Source organism: Aplidium turbinatum, chromosome 2, assembly GCF_918807975.1.
Source record: "Aplidium turbinatum chromosome 2, kaAplTurb1.1, whole genome shotgun sequence".
NCBI classification, from domain to species: Eukaryota; Metazoa; Chordata; class Ascidiacea; order Aplousobranchia; family Polyclinidae; genus Aplidium; species Aplidium turbinatum.
Window position 1 is genome coordinate 14972946 of NC_137473.1, and position 22171 is coordinate 14995116.

The window sequence follows — 22171 nt, forward strand, 5'->3', positions numbered from 1 at the left end:
TGCACACTGTACGTTTTTGTTTTATGTACGTTTCGCATCCAAACAAAAATAAAATGACCATCCGAATAATTCTGTATCCAGTATATAATTAATTATTATATTTTCAGTTTCGACTGTTCAGTGATTACATTCAGTGGAAGTGTGAAAATTAGTTTCATGTTTCCTGTGATACAATGGTTTTGGATTGGAAGGCTTTGTTTCCTGGTTTGCCAGTCAAACAATGCGGTTGTACTTCGCTGAGTTACGTTTGGCAAGTTCTGTTGTTTTCATATTGATGTAACGTAGTGTTTCGGTTACAAAACTGTTTTAAGCACTCAATAATAGATATAATGTTCATCATATTGTAATGAAGAAATAAAGACATTGAAAATAAAACAAATCGAATCGAAGATAATCTTGTCGTTATCAGCGTCGTTCCAAACCAATCCAGCAAAGAGGTGGTAAACGTAATTGGTCCAAAGTGGAGTGCTTATTTCCTTGCCAGTGGATTTCCTGTAAAATTGAAAACAGCGATAATAATGAGCTTTAAACCAAAGTTTCGAATGACAAAGTTAATACACAATAGTATGAAACATTATACGTTTTTGATAAAGAAAGATCCCACAACATTTAAAACAATCTTCAAAATCTGTGCTTAATTTCAAATCATGCAATCCCACTGTTTATCCACAGTACAAGATTAAAATATCACGACTTCGGTGGTAGCTTTATGTTCAACACTTGTTCCAATCTTAGACAACTAATGCAAAATGAATGTTGTACATTTTGAACGTTTGTTTGTTGTTGTCAGATTTAAGTTTTCTGTGGATCGTTTAGAACGAAAGAAGTTATATCGTGCGCACTTGGATTTTTCTCTTATTTCAACTTCTCCAAGTGTCATCAGTAAATGGATGTAATTTGTGAAAAAAAGCTGGTTAAAAGTACAGATTTTGCTCCTGGGCTTTATGTTATAAAACCTTGTTTATCTGTTTTACAAGACTGAATTTTAAAGTACCAAATCATCCGACAACACCATACAATACATGCAATTGAAACTTCAAGGTGTTACTCTCGGTGATCACTGATCAGGCCGTCAATGGGTGAAAGTCCGAAAAAGTTTGAGAAATTAACCGCATTAAACTTGAGCGAAGGTTTTATCAGTCATAGGATAAATATTTCCTCTATCCATCACATAGCACGATATACGCACTAAAGTTGCAGAATAAACATAGGTAGGCTAAATAGAGTGCCAAAGTCTCTCTAAAAAAGAGAAACTTCTTGTTATCCAATGAAAACCTCACCATCACAAGGGTGGCAGGAGCATGACGAAATATTTGGAATAGTAATGACACGTTGTGATTGGTCAGGACAGTACAATGTCACAGGTAAATGTGGCAATACGTCATCTAAATCGTGATGACAGCATTCACAGATAGAATGGACGTACGGTTCCTGCAAGTGTCGTTGTGTTAACTGAGTTTATAACAATCGAAGATAACTTTATTTGAATAAGGCGACTGCTATGAGCACTTGAAATGGTAAAAATGTTATGCAAGGCTCAAGTGTGTTAAAAATCCTTAGCTAAGAGGACAAAGTTGGTTTGTGTTTGAATAGCGTCAAAATAGAAAATTAATGGAAACTCTACGTTAAAATTAATTGGAAAAAGATAGATGAGGCTGAGCACCTGCAGATAAAAACAATAGTGATAAGCGCAATGAAAGCGAAACTTATATTAAGATGAAAATAGTGTGAACTGGTTTTACAGCAGAATGTATCAGTGTTTGAATGCACAGACGATACAGAGCAATGCTCTGTAAAATCTCTAAATTCTAAATGAACTAAAACTTGTAGATTAGTAGCAATCCAGATAAGCAATTATTTTTTACAATGATTCGACGTTCGCAGACGTTAAATCAATGTAAAAAAGCACTAATTTGCTGATATAGATAGATGACAACTTGATAATTTTTAGCTTTCTACATTATACGCTTTGACAACTGAAATGTGAGATAAAAAGTGACACAACTGAATGAGCAAATACCACGCAAGTAATTTATCCATCAACTCATTAAATTAGAAGAAGGAACAACAAAGTTTTTGCTAGTCATTTTGCCAAACTTTCGACAAAAGCCATTTTCATTTACAGGGTGATCCCTATAAGTAACTCCCTATTTGAAAACACTCACAATTTATTCAAATCCTGCGATAGTATTTCTTAATTTTTGTTTGTAAGATACTTAATGTTTGGCAATTAAATCTATGATCTTGTTTTCTTTTGAGATATGTTATGTGAATTCATTTTTTAACTTTGTTAAAATTTGTTTGAAATTTTAAAGCCCTGCAAAAATGGCTGGACGTCTCACTGTGCAGGAACGTGCCCAGATAGCTGCACATTGCGAAGTTTGGAGATCCATTGTTGAAGTACAAAGATGGTGGAGAACCACTAAGGGAAGACATGCTCAAATTGACCCAAAGACGATCAAAAATTGTCATGCAAAACTCATGACTACAGGATCTGTGAGTGATACTCAACGAAGCGGTCGCCCTTCCAAATTCAGAGCCTGAGGTAGTGCAACTTGTTCAAGAAATGTTTAGCCGTAGCCCGAAAAAGCCAATTCGACAAGCAGCAAGAGAAAGTGGACTTTCGTTGTGTACGTAATGTGCTCAAAAATGAGCTTAAGTGGCGTGCTTGGAAGCCACACTACTGCCAATCACTCTCTGCCGAAGACTGCGACATTCGTATGGAGTTTGAAGAGATGATGTTGGTTTGGTTTGGAGACTGGCCACTGGCCAGATCTCTTAAAAAATATACTCTGGAGTGATGAAGCAGTATTCCACAGAGGTGGGTATGTGAACCGTCATAGCTGTCACTACTGGGCTGGAGAAGATCCTCGTGTTACCAGTGAAAAAATGCAGAATCGACCCAAGGTAACGGTATGGTGTGTAATGACTTCGGATAGGATTGTGGGTCCATTCATCCTTTATGTTCATGGTCGACTTGAGAAGCTTGTGGCGAATGATGGTGGCTATATTAAACTTTAAATAAAATTCCAATCAATATATTTTCTTCTCATATTCATTAATTGGAGAAATTACACTTCAAGAATAAATTACAGTTATTTTAGAATAGGGAGTTACTTTCGGATCACCCTGTATATCTTTTCCAAACTTGTGGATAGATTGAAGCAAAACATTACAATCTAATTGGCATACTTTTCAACTCACTTGCGGCAGCACCCGTACTGACGAAGGGCAGTATCCGGAACAGTAATGCGTTTCGATGTCACGTGATACGCAGCGTTCCAATGAGAAGACGATATGTTGAGAATGAATGGAGCAAGTAAAAGAGTTTTCTATTGTGAAAGAAAGCGGATATCATCGGAGGGTTAGCATATTGTAAATATGTGATTAGTATCGGCGGAGGTTATGAGTCAAATCAGGCATTTTCTTTTTCCACAAAAAAAAGTTTTATCGATAAAGCGGCAAAGATGGCGCAGTGGCTGTGCTTTGAACTACAAATCTTAAAGTCTTGAGATTGATTCCTTACACGGCCATACTTGTTGTGTGCTTGAGTAAAAACACTTTACTGTGATTGCGCTCCGATAGGCAATAAACGAGAAGTGGTGCCTCGCTAAATTTACTGACCGTGTAACATTTCATGTTCCAGTCAGCAAAGCAGTTCTTTTGATAGCGATTATTCTCTGTCATGCACATTGCACAATGCACATACTAGATGTGCAGCTTTCTTCTCAAAACTTTGATAGCAATAATGTTATAGTCTTATTTATGGCCTCTCTATATCAAACGTGGCAGACAACCAAAACGATGGCAAGACAACATTCAATCATGGACCGGACTCCACTTGACGACACTGGGCGAGTTGGCTCAAAATCGCCACTCTTGGAAGCAAATAAGCCATGTTGATGCGCAATCTGCCGCAGGCGGAGATAACGACTGATGATGATGATGATATCAATTCAAATCTTTCAGCGACAGAGCTCATTTTTAATTTTATTATGATGTTTATGACGTCATCACATTGTTACCCAACTTATCTAAACTATGTTATGCAAGAAAGAAGACAATCGGCACCGTTTAAAGTCTTCGATTTGACTCGACCTGGAATCGACCTCAGATCTACTAGCACCAAAGTTGAAGGTGCACTGTTAAAAAATTTCGTAATTTTACTGTCAAAAGAGCAGTAGAATATTACTATCTTGTTACAGTACTTGAAATTACTGGCCATTTTGTGGTATATTTACTAGACAAAGACGTTTTTTTACTCCAAATATAGTAGAATCACTGATTGAGCAGTTTTAAATTTTACTTCTTTTCGTAGTAGATGATTTCACTTCTTTTTTGGAAGTGAATTTACTGGTCTGTGAAAGTGTTTTGCAATTTTACTGACAAAAATAGTAAAATTTTACTGACTTTTTATAGTTTTTTTTTTAACTTGCATTGGCAGTAATTGTACTATAGGTACGGTAGGCTACATGGGCAGTAACATTTTATTAACACCGTTATTTTAGTCCGATTAGGCTACTATACTCCTGTGCAGCAATATATTTAGCACTTCTACGAAACGTCAACCTTTTTTCCGGTCAACATATTTACGGTCACACCAGCACATTCTCGAAACAGTGGGATGCTACGTTATGTCATGCCTTTCTGTTTTGATATCTGATATAGGCTACCTTGGCCAGCAATATAGAGTTCGTGAGTTAATTGAAACAATCATGACTGGAAGGAAAGTTTGCTAGAGATCCGAACTCACGGGCTTCCAACAAAAATGTTTTAATTGTTTGTAATATTGGTTCCTTAAAAATGCACTGAAAGTACTAGAGAGTCGAACCGAACCCGAGTTTTATAGTCAAACGGTTCGACTCTCTGACTAAAACCCGAGAATTATTATCACTTATCAGTCGTCAGCCAATGGGCTGGCGAATGTTATCCTGGTCCGCGCTCAATTTCCCGCTCAGAATTTGCAGAGTCTGATTAGCGTTGCCAGATGGGGAAATAGGATAACAAATTTAAAAAAATTCTGGTGAAATTCAATTTTAGAGGCCTTTGATGCCAAATTTTTTGACTTTGGGACCAGAAAACTTTTTGGTGAAATCTAGTGAAATTTTCCCCCAATCTTTTTTTTTCAAGAAAGTTTTTTTAAACTTTTAAGCGAAAAATCCCCGCTCGTATAGAAAACGTTTTGCAAGAGGTTTGCGCATGTGTGACGGCAGTGTCTTATGTCTTAAAAAGTATTTGTATTTTTAGGCGAAATTGTTTTATTTAGGGTGTTTTACATATCTGGTGAAGTTGTATGCAATCTGGTGAAATTTTATTTACTTTTTGGTGCTAAGCATCTGGCAACACTGAGTCTGACAACTGAGCATGTGCAAAAATGCAAGCATCAAGCATGGTTGCAAGAATGGTGCAGTAACTTAGTTACAGCTGGTTTAGTTGCAGTCATAAGTTTCAGATAGACAGAGGAAGCGTGTCAATAGCAAAAGTAGCATCGTTAAACCTGTATCACTGAACAGGTAACAAGTTTAATCCTACAAATGGTATCTTTGCTGATTTTTTTTATGTTTACCATGGACAAATGAGAACAATAGCGTACCATTGAAATTAATTTATTTCGATGCTTTTAGTAAGTTAACTGCATTAAACTGCTACGAAATTACATAGTTAAGCAATATGCACTGAACAACAATGACTTAGATCAGGCAGGTCGGTCTGTCAGTCAATGCAGTGAGGCTCTGCCCCCTCCCTACAATTTTCTAACCACTGCACCCCTGAGTCAATGTGAAGAACTACCTAACACATCTTCCCGGTATACCAGTATTGTAGCCTACTGAACACACAATGTTGAAGTAGTCGAGCTCTGTTGTAGTAGCTTCTAGCATTCGGGCTCTGGATTGGAAGATCCAGTGTTGGAATCGTACTATAAAAAGATTAGGCAGTGGCTATTTGACCGGCGCCGGTTTTTGAATCTGAAACACTATTTGACCGGTCATGACATCACTATACAGGCACCTTTTTCTCTTTCAAAGCAAAAGACGAGAAGCGCGTATATAAGTTCTAAATTCGACAAGTTTATTCAACTCGATACGTGGTGCGTGCGATACTTCGCCGGCTTCTATTCTAGAGGGAATGAGTTTGATACTACCCAGAAGCGTTCTTTTTTCTTTAACTAAATTTTGACGCGAAGTGCATTTTTGTAGTCAGTTTTTAATTTCAGTTGCCTACAGCCCAATTTCTTATGTCTTTTCAAATGTGAGTAATAAAGTTAGAGTTTTTTTAATTTGCTGGAATTTGAGAATTTCTCTGGGTAATTTTCCGTTTGTGGCCGTGCTAACTACTGATATATAGCCTACTACATAATTTTTCATTCAGGCACGTTTTAAACCTTTCAAGGTTTTGCCACCTTTTCCCGTTCATTAACGTGCTGGTAGGTCTATATCAATTTTTGTAGTTAGTGTCTTTTTCGTCCCGGACGCGTTAATGACAAAAATAAAATAATTGATTGATGTGACCGTGTGTGCCGAACGAAGCATTACACTTTTGCTCTCAACAAGTTAGTTATATACAATGCTTCTTTTAAAAAAATGGTAATGGTATGTAAATGTAATGCAACTCAAATTAAAAATTGACTACAAAATGCACTTTGGGTCAAAATTTAGTTAAAAAAAAAAGAATGCTTCCGGGTAGTATCGAACTCATTCCCTCTAGAATAGGAGTCGGCGAAGTATCGCACGCGCCACGGATCAAGTTGAATAAAATTGTCGAATTTAGAACTTATATACGCGCTTTTCGTCTTTTGCTTTGTAAGAGAAAAAGAAAAAGGTGCCTGTATAGTGATGTCATGACCGGTCAAATAGTGTTTCAGATTCAAAGACCGGCGCCGGTCAAATAGCCACTGCCAAAAGATTGCTAGGCATGGCTGCTGCAACTGTCTTCAAAATGAGAAAATATTAGGTAGCCTACACAGTTTTAAAAAAACCAGCTGTGACCCTAGCTAGAGAGTATATCTGCCATATCTGGTGCTACGCCTTGCCCATGAGTAGCCAGGGAGTAACGACGTTTGAGATGCAACTCCATTTTACCTCAGAGTGAAACATCTGCCGTCAGTTGCAGTTTATAGGCCTAGTCAATGCCCAGGACTGTTAAAAAGTGAGAACTAAATAATTGAGTGGTTTATCCAGCTGTGGTGATAAAACTTGTGGTAGGCTGATCTTTCGTGTGTGACCAGCATGAATAATTTGAGCAGCAGGTCCAGGGTGGTAAACGATAGACCCTCAGCCCTGGCCAAAGATCAAGAAGGAAAAATCCCCATTAGGCTACAGGAAGAGGACCAGTACTTATTACCCGTATTATTCGTGACAACGTCTCATAATACATGTTTTAAACCAATTTAGGTTTTTTCATGCTTTCCTGAGCATGTGTTGTATTTCATTTCATTGAATAACTTGATACTTGGATATTATCCTTGTGCATTTATGATGTGCCGGGAGACAACTGGCGGCTGGGAGACAACTTGCCATCTCAGTGGGATTAGTGGAACTGATTACAACATATTTTAAAGAAGATTGCTCAGCGATTTATCAATGCTTTGAGGTAACGTACATCTATTATTATTTACTTGCAAACACAGATTTTTTAATACCCAACCTTCCCATTCCCGGAAGAACATCTGACACATACTTTGCAAATTTATGTATAGCTTATATATAACTTGTGTGATATGAACACCATGCTACTACTGCTAATAAATTCTATTTCATTGCCTTCTTAGCGATAAGAGTGCGGCTATATGAGTGTTTGACAATGTTTGTATTATTTTCAATATCTTAAAAATGTTAACTTCAATTTGTAGGATTCAGCTATCTCCCAGTTTGAAGAAACTCGTGTACCAGCATCCAATAATTGTGTGTTTTGGTAAGTTGTGAATGAGCGTTTGTACAATGTTGACTGATGTACAAGTGAACTTTTGAATTGCTCACCTAAATATGAAGTTGGTAAATGTAAATATGCACTAATTTCAGTCTTCGTAGTTTCATTTGTGCCTCATTGCATCTGCAGGGCCCACTCTTGCCAGTGCAGTGAAGTTTCTCATATTCATCGAAGGCAACCTTGCAATGGAAACCAAGTCGTTTTTTTGTAGCGCTGGCTTACTTCTTCTGCTCATATTACGTCTTTGCAATGTCATATCCAGATAGTGCAGCTGCAAGTCTGGAGTTTATACAGAGGTATGTAAACCTGTAATGTGTTTAATTGTTTATGTATGAGCTAAGGAATAACAATAATGGAACTCCCTCCTTCACAAAGTCATTCATACCAGTGACAAGCTGGTCTGGCTGGAGTGGGATTTAAATCCACGAATTTCTTGACAGTGTCTCTCTACTGCAGCTAGTAAGAACTGCACCCATTACCGGAGGGATTGCGTCTTAGGGAACGTTCAAATATTACGTAACGCCTTCGAGGGGGAGAGGGGGGGTTATGCAAAGCGTTACGTTAGCGTCACATCGGGGGGAGGGGGTTCAAGCAAAACGTTACGTAACGTTTTCGAGTACGGAATGATATTTTTTTGTGCTGAATTTGTAGTGAAAAAGCGTTACATGGGGGAGGGGGGGATTGAAAAAAGCGTTACGTTGGCGTTATATGGGGGAGGGGGGGGGTCAAAAATTCGGAAAAAAAGCGTTACGTAATATTTGAACGTTCCCTTAGACCACTCGGCCATCCAGACTGATTATTAGAGGTGTTAAACTGTTAATACTAGTTATGTACGCAAGTTCCAAGCCACAACTCCAGAGGATGACGATTATTCTAAGGTTTGTGGAAGTGACAACGCATTCTGATCAATTTGAAGGTTTCACTACACGATGGTATTGTGGTGTAGTTACAAACATTGCTAAATATCACGGTCAAATTTGAAAAGATCCACTGATATAACTTGTGTTGTTTCCTCAGATACTTTGCTCGCATTGGGGTCATCCGTCATGACAAGAAAAAGTGGGATGTGCACCCTAAAGTACTCCGACTGTGCAACGAGGTCATGCTTCGGCAGGGATGTTTGTTATGAAGATTGAAGCAAGTCAAGAAATTCACTGTTCAGTCGCTGCTGCTTCATGCTTCGCCGAAATATAGCCTCGGCTGAACTCTGCAGTTAAAAAAGCGAATTCACGTGTTCGTGAAACATCAAACAAATAGCTATACTTGTAACATCTTGAGAAATATATTGTGAAACATTGTCGCCAGTGAGGTCTGCTGTACACAATAAATTTATATCTGCAAATGCACGTGTGTAATATTTACTTGTAGAGAAAGTCATTTTACTCTCATAATGCCGTTTGTCACAAAAACTATTCGGGAAGTTATTTTGCTGCCTGTCCAGAGCAGTAATTTTACTGATCAGAAACATTTAAAAAATGACTATCCGGAGCAGTAATTCTACTGATCAGAAACATTTAAAAAATGACTATCCAGACCAGTAATTTTACTGATCAGAAACATTTAAAAAATGACTATCCAGAGCAGTAATTTTACTGATCAGAAACATTTAAAAAATGACTATCCAGAGCAGTATTTTTACTGATCAGAAACATTAAAAATATGACTGTCAACGGAAGTAAAAATACTTCCATTACAGTAAATAAAATTACTACTTAGGAAGTTATTTTGCTGCCTGTCCAAAGGACAGTAAAATTTTTTAACAGTGTGAAACCACTCGGCCACTGAGCTGGTCTTCAATAAGAAGGAAAACCTTATGATAAAATAGCACATTTTTGGGTAAAGCTCAATTCGATGGTAAAATAACCTTTATGAGAGTCTCCTTCAAGGCATGGCGTCACAGCAACGTCATTGCAAAGTCTTTCCTCGCTTGAGTACGCGTCATCACAGGCAAATGTTTGCAAAAGACATTGCCTTGTCCGGAGCTGGTGCGCATCTACAGTAAAGCGATGATTTATGTTTGAGCCAGGTAATGTCACTACCATTGGCACTTGATGAGAAAAAATATATGATGCACTGAAGAAAGACTTCACGTTGATTCGATTCTTGTTTAGCAGATCAACTATGTGTTGCCCCACTCAATTATTACCTAATCGGCAGATGTAAAACGTCAATGCATGACTGAGGGTACTCTTTAGAAGACGCATGTTGCTAATGTGGACAGGAGCAAGTGATGCAACGTCTTCTCGAATGCCTTGGTATGAAAGCAAAGCTCTGCAAAAGACTTGGTCGAGTTCGACAACAGAGCAAAAACTTGCTTGATGCTCTGGACTACAGCCGTGTGACACACAAAGATGAAGTTATTTTCCACAGAGCTGAGTGCTTACCAAAGCACCAATCGTTGTGTGTCGCTCACCATACCAGTAATCAAACCCACCATAAAGTACTGTACTGCCAAAATATTTCTAAGTACTGGTACAAACAGTTGGCTGTAGCAAGAAACAAGCGGTTAAGTAAAAGCTATCCGACCAAATGTGAGCTTCATAAGCATTGCGCTTCTTTTGACCAAACGCAGGGCTAGTTGATAAGTTGTAATGCTCGATATGGATAAAATTGCTCAATAAGCTCAGCCGTTTATGCTGTACTTACCGCTCCATTCTTAGAGACGATGAATCCCACTGCGCAAACTTACTTGAAAAGTACGATCAAGTGTCACGGACAACAAAACTAAGATTAAATAATAACTGGATGGTTTTGTCACAAGTGTGTACTTACTTACTACCTACGTAATATAAACTAACTTTTTTCATGTGTAGTAACACGAAACACATACACAGCGTTTAAATGGAAGTGTTCCTGTGATGACTGTTTTGTAAACAGGACATATAGCCAAAGTTTAAACACTAACACAAGACAAACTATACGTTAGGTCTAAAGTAGGCCGAAAATTGATTTTGATAAAAGAATCTAATTGATAAAAGTTATATGCTGGCCTAGATGAAGGTCTACAGTCTACTTAATTCTTAAATCTGGTTTGAATCTTACTCAAATTCTTTGAGATTTTGCAGTATGGGTTCTTGTTTTGGTCCTTACAGGAAGTTGATATATAAAAACTCACCATCGCCGCATGTGGCAGAACAAGACGTCCAAGCAGACCACGACGACCAACAAGTGTTGTTACAAATCATCTTTCCGTCAATGCCACACGCGCAAAGTACACAGTCGTCCTTCCACCAAGTCTGAATGTTGACACAGTTGATTAGTTTCTTCAGCCGTAAACATTTAGAATTAAGGTGAAATTAATGGAACAATAGGCCACGCTACTTTTTCAATGGCATCATCGTCGCTGCAAATATTTGAACATTTAGGAAATTGATCGCAAACTTCCACTTGTGATCGTCTAGCTTCGCATTCAGTTTCTGAATCTCCCGATGACGTAATGGAGGATCGAAATCGAGATCTCTTAGCTGCTTCAGCACCTGCGGTGAAATTGTGGAGAACGATCAAGAAATTGGAAAAAAAGAGAACTTTTTGTTGTTGATCAAGTACCAGGAAAGGTCACATTATAAAGCATTTTTTTGGTTTTGGAGGGACGATTTTCCTTGATGGAAAAGTCAGCTGCCCCCATCAGACACTTCCTCTGACTGTTTATATCTCTGCTTTGAGTCTTTTTGTTTGTAGTATAATCAAACGTTCAGCATATCAACAAAGACCAAATCCTCACGAAAAAAAACGATACCAGCATGCATTGGCCAACTGAAGTAACTGGTAATATAATTAAACTACTTATGTGGAACACACAAGTAAACCTCAAGCAGCCATCCTTAGTAACCAGGTCTGTGTCGGTCGAAATAAAGCTTTCAAATACAAAGTAGAGTTGTAGACTACTTGACCAATCGCAGGAAAGAAATTTATTGTTAATGATGAATGCATTTTGTTCATCTTTTTTTAGGCTTGTTAATATTCCGAAGCAAATACAAATAGTTACTTTACTCTTGACAATTTATTTACCATGACAAGTTTGGTCACAAGATGTCCAACTTCCCCATGAGGTCCACTTACAAACGTCACTCGTCACGCATCGCTGGTTGTGACAAACTACTTGGCCAAAAGAGCAGAAACAAGTTTTACTGTTCATAAACAACAAAAATTGATCATTCAGTAAATATCAATTTTAAACATACTTCCAGCTTAAAAAAATCTGCACTCTGTATTATTTTTATAAATGAACGTGATAACAGCTAAGGCAATTAAACTTACACATCCCACCACTTTCCAACTCCATTTTTTTCAGGTTAAAACAGCATCAATAATGGAAAGTAGGCTAAAGGTAATTTAAAATTTACCAAAAACATCAGAACCCAGTCTATTCCTACCGATTGTAGTCGATTTCGGTTAGCTATCTAGTCTGCCCCAACCGGCCATAAGCATCGAATAAAGAAAAGGGTGAAAGCCAAGCCAACGCACTCAAGCCGCTCGTTTAAGTGGAGTAAAGCCAGAAGAAGATTCAATATAGAGTTTGAATTGAGTTTAAGTTGCAAATGAACTATCACTTTTTCGAATCATATGTAAAAAATACAGGTAGTTTAAATTGTAGTTTACGCACGGGCTACCCACCGAGGACTATCATCAATCTAGTACTGAAAATACAGTATAAAAACATTAAAATAACGTTTCCTGCTGGAGAAAAACGTATCGACGTTGTCACGATTTAGCCTATAGATAAATCGAAACGTTAAAAAGAAACAATGAAACTACTGCATACGGACACAGTACACGGACTTGCAATTTTGGTTTCTGTCCTCATCATTGATGTTCCATTCCGCTCCTGAGGGCCACACCGCCCCCATGTTATCAATGCACTCACAATCACTGGCAGGTACACAACTTGCAGTGGTTGACCCACCTAGTTCCAACACCTTGTCCTCATCGCAAAGACAAATTTGAACGCAAACATTTGGGTCACAAGGCACACTGGAACCTATGCAATGTTATTGATTGAAAACTTGTTTTTGCTACGGAGAAAAGAAACAAAGTTGTGGTTTCAAGGAGTGTTTTAAGGTTTTTACATTGCGCTGTAGTTCTATCTAATTAGCAATTTCTATTCTTAGTGCTAGGCAACTCAAACACTTCCGACACTTTCGCACAGAAATTCCTACACTTTTCTCCACTGATAAAGCAATGATGAAGGGAGGTTACGAATCCTTGTATTATTTTTGAAGTAGTCTTTATGTCATTCGAATTGCTGAAAGCTAAAATGTGGGCACTTTTGAAACATGTAATCATGCGTGGGATTTAGATAGCAGTTTATAAAAAAATGAATTGCACTATGTAATCAAATCTTCGGTTTTGTTAACATCAATTTTTTTTTTAAATTTCTTATCATCTTGGACAGCTTCACTGTTATTTATTTATTATTTTGTCTTTTTCTCAAGTAGCCGATTATAATTAAGCTTTCATTGATGAGTCAAGGGGTGGCTGCTTGACTTGAAGACCTTGAATGGTCACTTTGCAGCCTCCCGCTGTTGTGATGCTTTCATCATTTTCTTATTTCTAATTGTAATCATTTCAACAGTTTTGCTATGTAGGCTACATTGTGTTTTGACTTGTGCATCTTTTTCGCAGCAGTTAATAAACATCTATGTATCTATCAATGAAATATGTTTTTGTTGTGATCAATTGAGTTATTATGTGTTTTTACTTACCAGATGCGATTTCAGAACATGTTGCAGGTGGTCGACTGTTGCTGCCACGTAAGCAATGGTCACAAGTGTTGCTTAATTTCGTACCCGTCGGACACGGAGTGGCTAAAGACGTGTTTGGACAATGCGGTAGTTCGCAATTTCTTGCTATTTCACGTCCTCCTTCAAAAAGATACGAGTTTGGCTACTCTGTCCTAACCATTTTCATCACAAATACTGTACTTTATAAGTTGAGTACGGAGCCTACATTGATTTTTTTTTGCATTGGGATTTGCTTAATAAAACATCAGCAAATAAGCGCTTGTTTTTGAAGTTGATTAAATCGTCTTTTGTGATGTAGACCCTTAACCATAATTTTTAAGAAGTATTATGCTTATGATGGTAGCTCTTCATGTAGTGGCACCTAGTGGATATGATATTTCACACACAAGAACACTTCAAAAACAAACAGGAACTTTAGAATATGAAACCTAGCAGTACAATTAAACCATGCCGAATAAACCAAAGAAAATTAATGTTTCCAATTTGGGTTCCAGTACACAGAAGCGAGAAGCATTGTTTTCTAGCAGTAACGTTTTACCAAAGCAAGAATTAGATGTTGCAAAGTGAAATGAATCCAATTGACGACATAGCCGGGTCTTTGTTTGCCTTCCTTTCCCACAAGTTCCATTGCAAAAAGACCAGCTGCTCCATGAACCCCACAACAGCGGGCTAGTGGTCGCATTTGTAAGGCACGACTTTCCAAAGCATACGTGGGTTTCAGTTTCGAAAAGTGCAGAGTCATTTCTAACAGTGGCAGTGCAGCGATGGATCTGTAAACTTGACAAAACACAAATTTGGAAATACGGTAAAAGAAAACTATGTAGTTTTTTGTTCGGCACCGGTATATAAAAGGTTTGTTTTTCAACAAAATCGATTTTCACGCAACATGCAAGTTAAATTTCATTTACATCATTGAATTTTGGAACGACTTGTTTCTTACACTACAATGGAAAACAATGTTAGTATTGTCATCGCATTACAATATAGGCTATGTGATTGTAAAAATTGTCTGCATTTAAACAGAACAACAGATCGTTCGTTTGGCGTATCCTGGCTTACTTCCCGTCCGTGTTAGAAGGTTTAAACTAAGTGGATATAAAGACAAGGAAGTCAATCTTCGTGTCTACCTTGAGGACGGTTATTATTTGTTTTGTCACATTGCTGCATAGCTCGTGGGAGGTGTCGAACCAACGTCCTTTCGATCGTAGTGGCAGAGTTCCAGCCACTCGGCTACACAGCAAATAACAGTAACCAAAATAGATGACTTTTGCGCTCCAGATGATCGCAGTAAACTCAACCTCTCTAAAAACTTATGTAAAACTACTCTAAACACAGTTTCACAATTGACTTACTCGTGAGTGGAATTTCTGCACAACCTGTGACGTGATTTTTTTCCGGTTCCACATTTCACGCTACACCCGGTCCAAGTTGTCCATTGCGTAAAAGATGGGAGACAAAAAACCCTAAAAAATATTTTTGGGAGTTAACTAAAAAAACATGCTGCCCTTTTGGCGTAAGTTGCTTGGGAGAATGTAGGCTTGAAATGCTAGTCATAGTATTTTCTGAAGAAGGTGCTTTGAAAAAAAGATTATGTGAGAAACACTTTCAATCATTTGGTTGTTTTTCAAATAATAACAATGGTTCAACAAGACAAACTCTCTACCGAAAGTCTAATAATAATGTGTGGTTTAATTTAGAACTGTGTCCACTGTTGCTTTTGCGTTGTTCTCAGTGCATTACAAAGCAGGCAGTGTCAACTCGCGCAGTACAGAGGCGCAACCGAGTACACAATTACCCTAAATCTATTCCCTTGTTGACTGCCAAGCAGGAAGAAGGGAACCATTTTAAAAATCTTTGGTATGACTCAACACTCAACAGGGTATCCAACCCATGCTTGTCGGTTTAGAGGTGATCACTGAAACGCTGAGCCGGATAGACATAGACATCGGTCAGTCGCTAAGGATAGAACATAAACCAAAGGTAGTCAATAGAAAAAACGGCATCACAGTTAGAATGAGTTAATATTTAATGGATATTATATTTTATGGTTAATGACAGTTTAAAATATAGGCTACTCACAGCATTGGCGGAAACTATCTTGGAATGTCACGTGACTATACAAAGTGACTACGGTTGTCATAACATCCTATTTCCTGGTGAGGAAAGCAAGAAACCAAAGTACAGTATATGGCACAAAGTATAAGTCCCGTGGAAACTTGGTCCGTTGAAAGTTACGCATAAAATAACAAACTATAACTCTCATTTGAATGTTAGGTGCGTCTCAGCAAAGCTTGCGTAGGAGACAACGGGTATGAAAGTAACACTTTTTGTCTTAAACGTTATAATTTTTAAAATTTTCTATGCACCCTTTTAGAAACTTCACAGCAACTGCTCATAACTTAGTACTACAAAATGAAATCTTTGGCTTTTTGATTCTGTTAGTATGTCGGCTATGCTATTGCTTTGAGAATTATTACACATTTTTTAAATAATCCCCAATACCGGGATGGTTGTTACAACACAAAGAGATGGTTGTAACACATATTCAAAAACAGTAAATTGCCAACTTGAAAGAAAGTAAAATGTCATTGGAATGTAAAAAAAGGTAAAATGTCACTTAGCCACTTCTTAAATTTTAATTCTTCTTATGTTGTCACAACGTTCTTCTAATGTTGTGTATAAGTTTAGTTGTTTGCGTGACGCAAACCAGACATACATTGGTATGTCAACCAGACATTTGTTGACAAGGCACGGGGAGCACTTAAACCCAAACTTAACAACTAAAAGTGCAATTAAAGAGCACATCGCCTCTTGGGTAATGTGCACTGACAATGTCTCGATCGACCAATTTAAAATCATCTCTCGAGGCAGATTTGAATTTCAGACTAAGATCATGGAAGCGTTAAGAATCAAACGTAATAATCTGTCTTTCAACAGGCTGTTATTCGCCTGTGGCTCATTGTTCCTTTTGTGTGTGTTCTAATTGTTTGTCACATGCCTGTACTTTACACCTCAAGTATAGTCTGTTTCCCGCCGTCTAATTTACTCATAATCATTCTTGTATCACTTGTTCAGTTTGTGCTGTTTAGTCCAGAGTGTCGTTAGTCGTTACAGTTGTAGTACAAAGTCAAATTTCTATTACAATTTTCATTTTATGTACCGTAGGCTATATTGCAGATTTAAGTAATTCCTGATGAGGACACACGTACGTGTCGAAAACGTTTAAGTTGGTTTTTTAATTATATTATATCTCTTTGTAATAAAACATCTTAAATCCATTGAAGTTGCTTTGGTTTGCTTATCAATGGTTCAACACAGCAAACTCTCTACTCAAGCTACATTAAAGATGTTCGGAGTAAAGTTTAGTTCAGCAAAACAAAAACCAAATTTTGAAATAAAAATAAATTTTTCACTAATAAATTCAAGTGGAATAAAGCACCAAAATAAAATTTTGTTTAAAATGTTTATGGCCAGCGGAGAAAGAGGAAAGGGCCGTCTCAAAACGAGATGGCTCGATACAGTAATAAATGACAGCGGAATGGGTATGGAAAAGCTGAAGGAGGTAGCGAGGAATCGAAAGATGTAAAGAGATGATTTATAGAGTGATCGAGAGTCGAAATCGACTAAACGGATGATGACAATAAAATTGTCATATTGCAATGACGAAACAGAACCTTAACGCAACGTTATGCGGTTTGAATGCAGTGGTCTTTCTTCGTTTATAAATTTTCATGCGTCGAGTTTTTATCGTGATAAAGCAATGAAAGATAATCACTTGCCCTCCCTAGCGAATTATTCCTTAAGCATTTCATTTGATATAAAAAAAAAGACAAAAAGTTGCTCCATTCTGTAGTTTTGAAAATTATATCTTAAAACATTTTTATCTCGAATACCTCCCACTTTGATAAACAAAAACCACACTGTAACACAAAAGATTCAGCAAAAACTACAATAGGATATTTTACGCACAAAGCAATTGCTTAACGATTTAGATTGTTAAAAGCTTTTCAGGAACCAAGACACAGTCCTAAACCAATCTGGGAACAATAAATTTCTTTTTGTCTGTAAGCATTAGTTTCTAAGTCGGCTGCATAGCCGAGTGGTGAGAACACTGGAACGGCAATTGAGAGGGCGCCGGTTCGACACCGATCAAGAGCATGTGTCTGTGGCAGGACACTTTAAGGCATGCCTGAAGGTGGACACGAAGATTGGCTTCCTTGCCTTCCCGTCCACTTAATCTAAATCTTCAACCACCGGGTGAAAGCCTGGATGCGACAAAAAAAAATTAGTTTCTAAAAGAGTTTTAGTGGTTGGTAATACTCCATTCTATTTTCTTACTGGTTTTGGCATTGTGAAATTTCTTTCAAGTTATCTTTAGAGCATTTATTCTCAGGAAGGCAATCCCTCCATCTGGATTGGATGCCTTTTCCGCAGGATCGAGAACATCTTCCCCATGTCTCCCATGGCGTCATCGAACATGAGACGTCATTATTGCATGATCGCTCCTAAAAAAATTCAAAATTTTCAAGCACTTTAGTATCAGAGAATGTAAAACAAGTTTGATAACCAGACTTCAATTTCTTTCTCATGTTGGAGGTGGTGAAAATTGAAAGCCGCAACATTTTTTCTATCTTTTATTCCCATTGCCTTTGAAAGAGAGGCAAAAAAAAATCACTTTGAATTTACAAACGACCATAAAATTACAACCACCTTGCAACCACTAAAGTGAAATAGCATATCTATAAAGCTTGTTTTTGTACACCATTTTGATAACTAAACTTTGGCGTTCTAATTGTGGATAAAGTAGCTTGAACGTTGATCCTATTGAATGGTTATTGGTTACAAATGGGCCACGAATACAAGTCACAAGATATGCTTTAGTGTTACCCTGATTTACATATAATTAACCGACGTGATACTTGTAGCAGTAACCCAATCTTGAAACCGTTATATTACATTGTATTTATGCACAACGCATGAATAGCTGTTGAAGATAAGGTTTGAAGCCATTAGTTAACAGACCTCCGCTAGATTTTAAATTACAGCCATGTAAATATTTGTCACGCAGATAAACTTTGTGTCCTTATGTTGCAAACAATAAGTTGACATAATCTTAGGTTTAATAATTACAACGATGAAACAACTCAAAATAATCGATAATATAATGTAGCAAGGAATGTATGCTAAATGCTTCAAAGTTTTTTTTTTTTAATACAGTACCAGTAAAGTAAACAAAGTGATAGTTATTAATTAATTTTTATTAATAGGTTACAATATATGGCAGCACTTTAGAACGAAGGCAATAGTTTAAAAATCACGTCATTTAAAAACCTTCCCATGGCTAAAATGTCTAATGCGTGACTGGCAGGCGCGGCCGCAACGATAACATGTAAAGCCTATAATGGTGTAAAGATAAGACAACGATAATAAAGATAAAGACTGTAAAGATAACCAGTGATGGGGGAGAGTTCCGACGCTTTTCTTCTTGATTGGTAATAGAAATGGAAATAGGCTACAATACGTTGAAGGTTTCTGAAGTCTCACAAAGAACGTTAATAAAAGTATTTTCTATTTTTGCGTTTTGTTATCACATTATAGTATCTAATAATCAGGGATGTGAAGTCGGTAAAAATTTTATGACTCCGACTCCTCGGTTTATACCTGGCCGAACCCAGCTTCAGAGTTGCAAGCTTTTTGAGAGTTGCCGGATTCTCTTTTTTGAATTTTTGTCCTTTTTTATTTTTTTAAATTTAATTTCACTTAAGTTGTGATCATATTTGAAACGGTGACTTTTACAAAAAAGTGACAAGGACAAACACTTCTACTTTCTGATAAATTGTTAGAGCAAATTACGAAAAAAAGAAACAATATTTTTAAAAGAGATTGTAAACAAAAGTTTTATTGCTCATTGTTGTGTATCAAGCCGGAGTCGGCCTTTCTTTTTAACGGCTACGGACACGTCAAGATCCCTCCGACTCCACAAACCTGCTAAATGCTAATAATCAAACCAGTTTGAACATTTTGAAATCTCCGACAATCTTCCATACTTGCTCTCCAGCGCCAACACATGGTACATTGTTTTTGGAATTGCATGCTCTCATTCTCCACTGACTGCCGCCGTTGCAAGTTGACGAACAGTCACTCCAACTCGACCATTCATTCCACCCTTGTTTGTCAAAAATGCCATTGGTGCAGTTAGCATCTAAACAGAGCAAGGAAGATGTTTTTCAGTTCAACGGGAATGTTTTTCAGATATCGCCAACGGATTTTTACAAAGAAAAATGACGTATCGGGATTATATGTGATGTGTTAGCTGGCTGGTGAAGAAAGGTGGTGGGGCATTGCACAATTTAAGTGTGAACTGATGCTTCAATGAGTGAAGAAAAGACATGTTTTTAATTGACAACACCACTACAATCTATGACACAAAAGTTAATCAAAACAAACTTTTGTTGCTGAATTTCCCGAAACGAAACTTTCTTTTATCGACAAAGAACCAACTGTTCTGTGAAGGAATTAATTGTATTTAACTTTTATTTAGAGTTTACACAAACGTCATTTCGATTAGGCCTGATGATCTTGTTTTTTTAATCACAGCACTTCAAACTTGAGTTAAAATGGTGGAGATGTCATAACCTAAGCAGTAGAGTTGACTGGGATTCCAGGGGGTACTTTGGAACCGAAATAATTTTAAGAGCCAGTAACTTTTCGAATAGGCCCGAAAACTTGAAGAAACCCCGTCACTTGGAACGGGAGCAGCTCACAGCTGCTTTTCCCAGTGCAAATGTTAGTTACACATGACAATACCTTTCGTGAAGTTACATTCAAGTTTTCCATTTGAAAGACAAGTGCAATTTTTGCAACTATCACTGTAGCGGTTGTTTGGAAGCAGGTAAACCGGTTTCGACCAGTCAGGTTGTAAAAGGAAACCTGAAAAATCAAATAAACATGAGTTTATTTTATGAAATAAAAGAAACTTTAATTGAAACCGTTTAACAGTGAAAGGTCTATTTAACTTTGGAGGTTCCTTAGTTCGATGATAGCTATTTCATCAACTCAAGAAACAATTAAATAATCTCTATTTAATTGTCGGGTGCATAGCCGAGTCATGAGAGCCCTGGGTGAACGTTCGATTTAAAAATATTTTATTTAAAACTAAATTAACAACCTTCGCCATGTTACGATCGTTAGTTTATCAAACCTATGGCTAACAATGATTGCAACAATAGAGCTTATCTGATTACCTGCGTAACTCAACTTGTTGGTGACATTTTCAAAAAAGCACGGACACTCCTCTGGTAATACGCATTCAAACGCTTCCCCTTTCAATATTGGGTTTATCAGAAACCCGGATGGACAGGTGCATTGTGGGATGCATTTTATTGATTGACTTTCATGATCTGAAATTTTTAAACTTCTTTTGTGACTAAACCTATGATGAAAATAATATGCAAGCATGATTGCTATGGCTTATTTACATTTGCTGAAAACAAAACTGCTGTTGGAGTGTCCTTCCATGACGCATCCCTGCATTACAGAAGGTGTGAGACCTAAGGATACAGTGGGACTAATGGAACATTGAAATATTGAGGCCCCAGTGAAATATAGATAATTTTTTCATCATCAGAAAACATTACTTTTACAATCATTTGAAAGCAAAGCCAGAATAATAGAGATTTCCTTTTACTTTGGCAGTAAACAGGATTTGTGTGATTTCATAGGAGAAATCAAGAATTTTTGCCCCCTGTATGTAAGGAATTTGCGTTGGTCAGTGTAAACTAACAATTAATATTTATAGTGTATCAACATGTACAAATATTTAACCTGAATATAGACATGGTTTTAGCCTATCCAAGCTTGGCTTGCGCAGATTAGAATGTATTTCTTTAATAATTGGGTTATGTGAGACCAATTGAACTGCTTCTTTCAAAGCATTCCATTGCTATCTTGTACTTTAAGTAATGGCTTCTTTTAATACAAAGAAATACCAAACACAAAAATGTCACAAAAATGTTGGTTGCTTATGAAAAACTATAGTAAGTGTGCAATGTATATGAAACCATGTTGCAATTTGTCTGATAAATTGAAACCGACACTATACAAGAACAAAGGCAGTTACCTGAATGTTCGTTCAACGTTTGGTTAGTTTCCATGCATTTGACTTTTGATGAAAAGTCTAGGCAAGTGATTGGACATTTATTCAAAGAGCATGGTGATAATGCTAATCCACTCGGACAGCTGTATTCGCAATTTTTCAAATCCGTTCTAAAGTACAAATTAACGCTAAAAACGAGACAAGAAATCATAAACAGATTTCAAAAACCTAAAAATGCAAAAGGCATTTCTTTTGCGAAATAAGAGCAGTTTTGAGAAGTAGGCTAAGTTCTTGTAATGTTTATTCCTAAAGCAATATTGTAATAATAACCTACATTAATTTATATCACATTCATAAAAATTAATTCGAAGACTTATTAAATTGTATCTGTATCTGAATAACGCAGAAC

General features: G+C 37.2%; 1 protein-coding gene and 1 long non-coding RNA gene across 2 annotated transcripts in view; one reads left to right on the forward strand and one right to left on the reverse strand.

Moving 5' to 3' along the window:
* Window positions 1-410: 410 nt before the first annotated feature.
* LOC145788351 (SCO-spondin-like) overlaps window positions 411-22171 on the reverse strand; it is an 89993-nt gene continuing 68232 nt past the window's right edge. Inside the window, exons 62-78 of the mRNA XM_082600127.1 lie at window positions 21787-21932; window positions 20912-21067; window positions 20475-20597; window positions 19715-19869; window positions 18006-18172; window positions 15020-15130; window positions 14795-14897; window positions 14206-14437; window positions 13629-13787; window positions 12706-12904; window positions 11935-12053; window positions 11248-11402; window positions 11042-11162; window positions 9791-9919; window positions 3205-3332; window positions 1281-1431; window positions 411-492 (exon numbers count right to left, since the gene is read on the reverse strand). Coding sequence (XP_082456253.1) covers window positions 470-492; window positions 1281-1431; window positions 3205-3332; window positions 9791-9919; window positions 11042-11162; window positions 11248-11402; window positions 11935-12053; window positions 12706-12904; window positions 13629-13787; window positions 14206-14437; window positions 14795-14897; window positions 15020-15130; window positions 18006-18172; window positions 19715-19869; window positions 20475-20597; window positions 20912-21067; window positions 21787-21932 — 2377 coding nt within the window. The 3' untranslated portion in view covers window positions 411-469. The remainder of the gene's footprint in view (window positions 493-1280; window positions 1432-3204; window positions 3333-9790; window positions 9920-11041; window positions 11163-11247; window positions 11403-11934; window positions 12054-12705; window positions 12905-13628; window positions 13788-14205; window positions 14438-14794; window positions 14898-15019; window positions 15131-18005; window positions 18173-19714; window positions 19870-20474; window positions 20598-20911; window positions 21068-21786; window positions 21933-22171) is intronic.
* LOC145788190 (uncharacterized) lies at window positions 7361-9428 on the forward strand. Its single transcript, XR_014291500.1, has 4 exons — window positions 7361-7590; window positions 7850-7911; window positions 8056-8222; window positions 8944-9428. It is a non-coding gene; the product is annotated as an uncharacterized LOC145788190 (long non-coding RNA).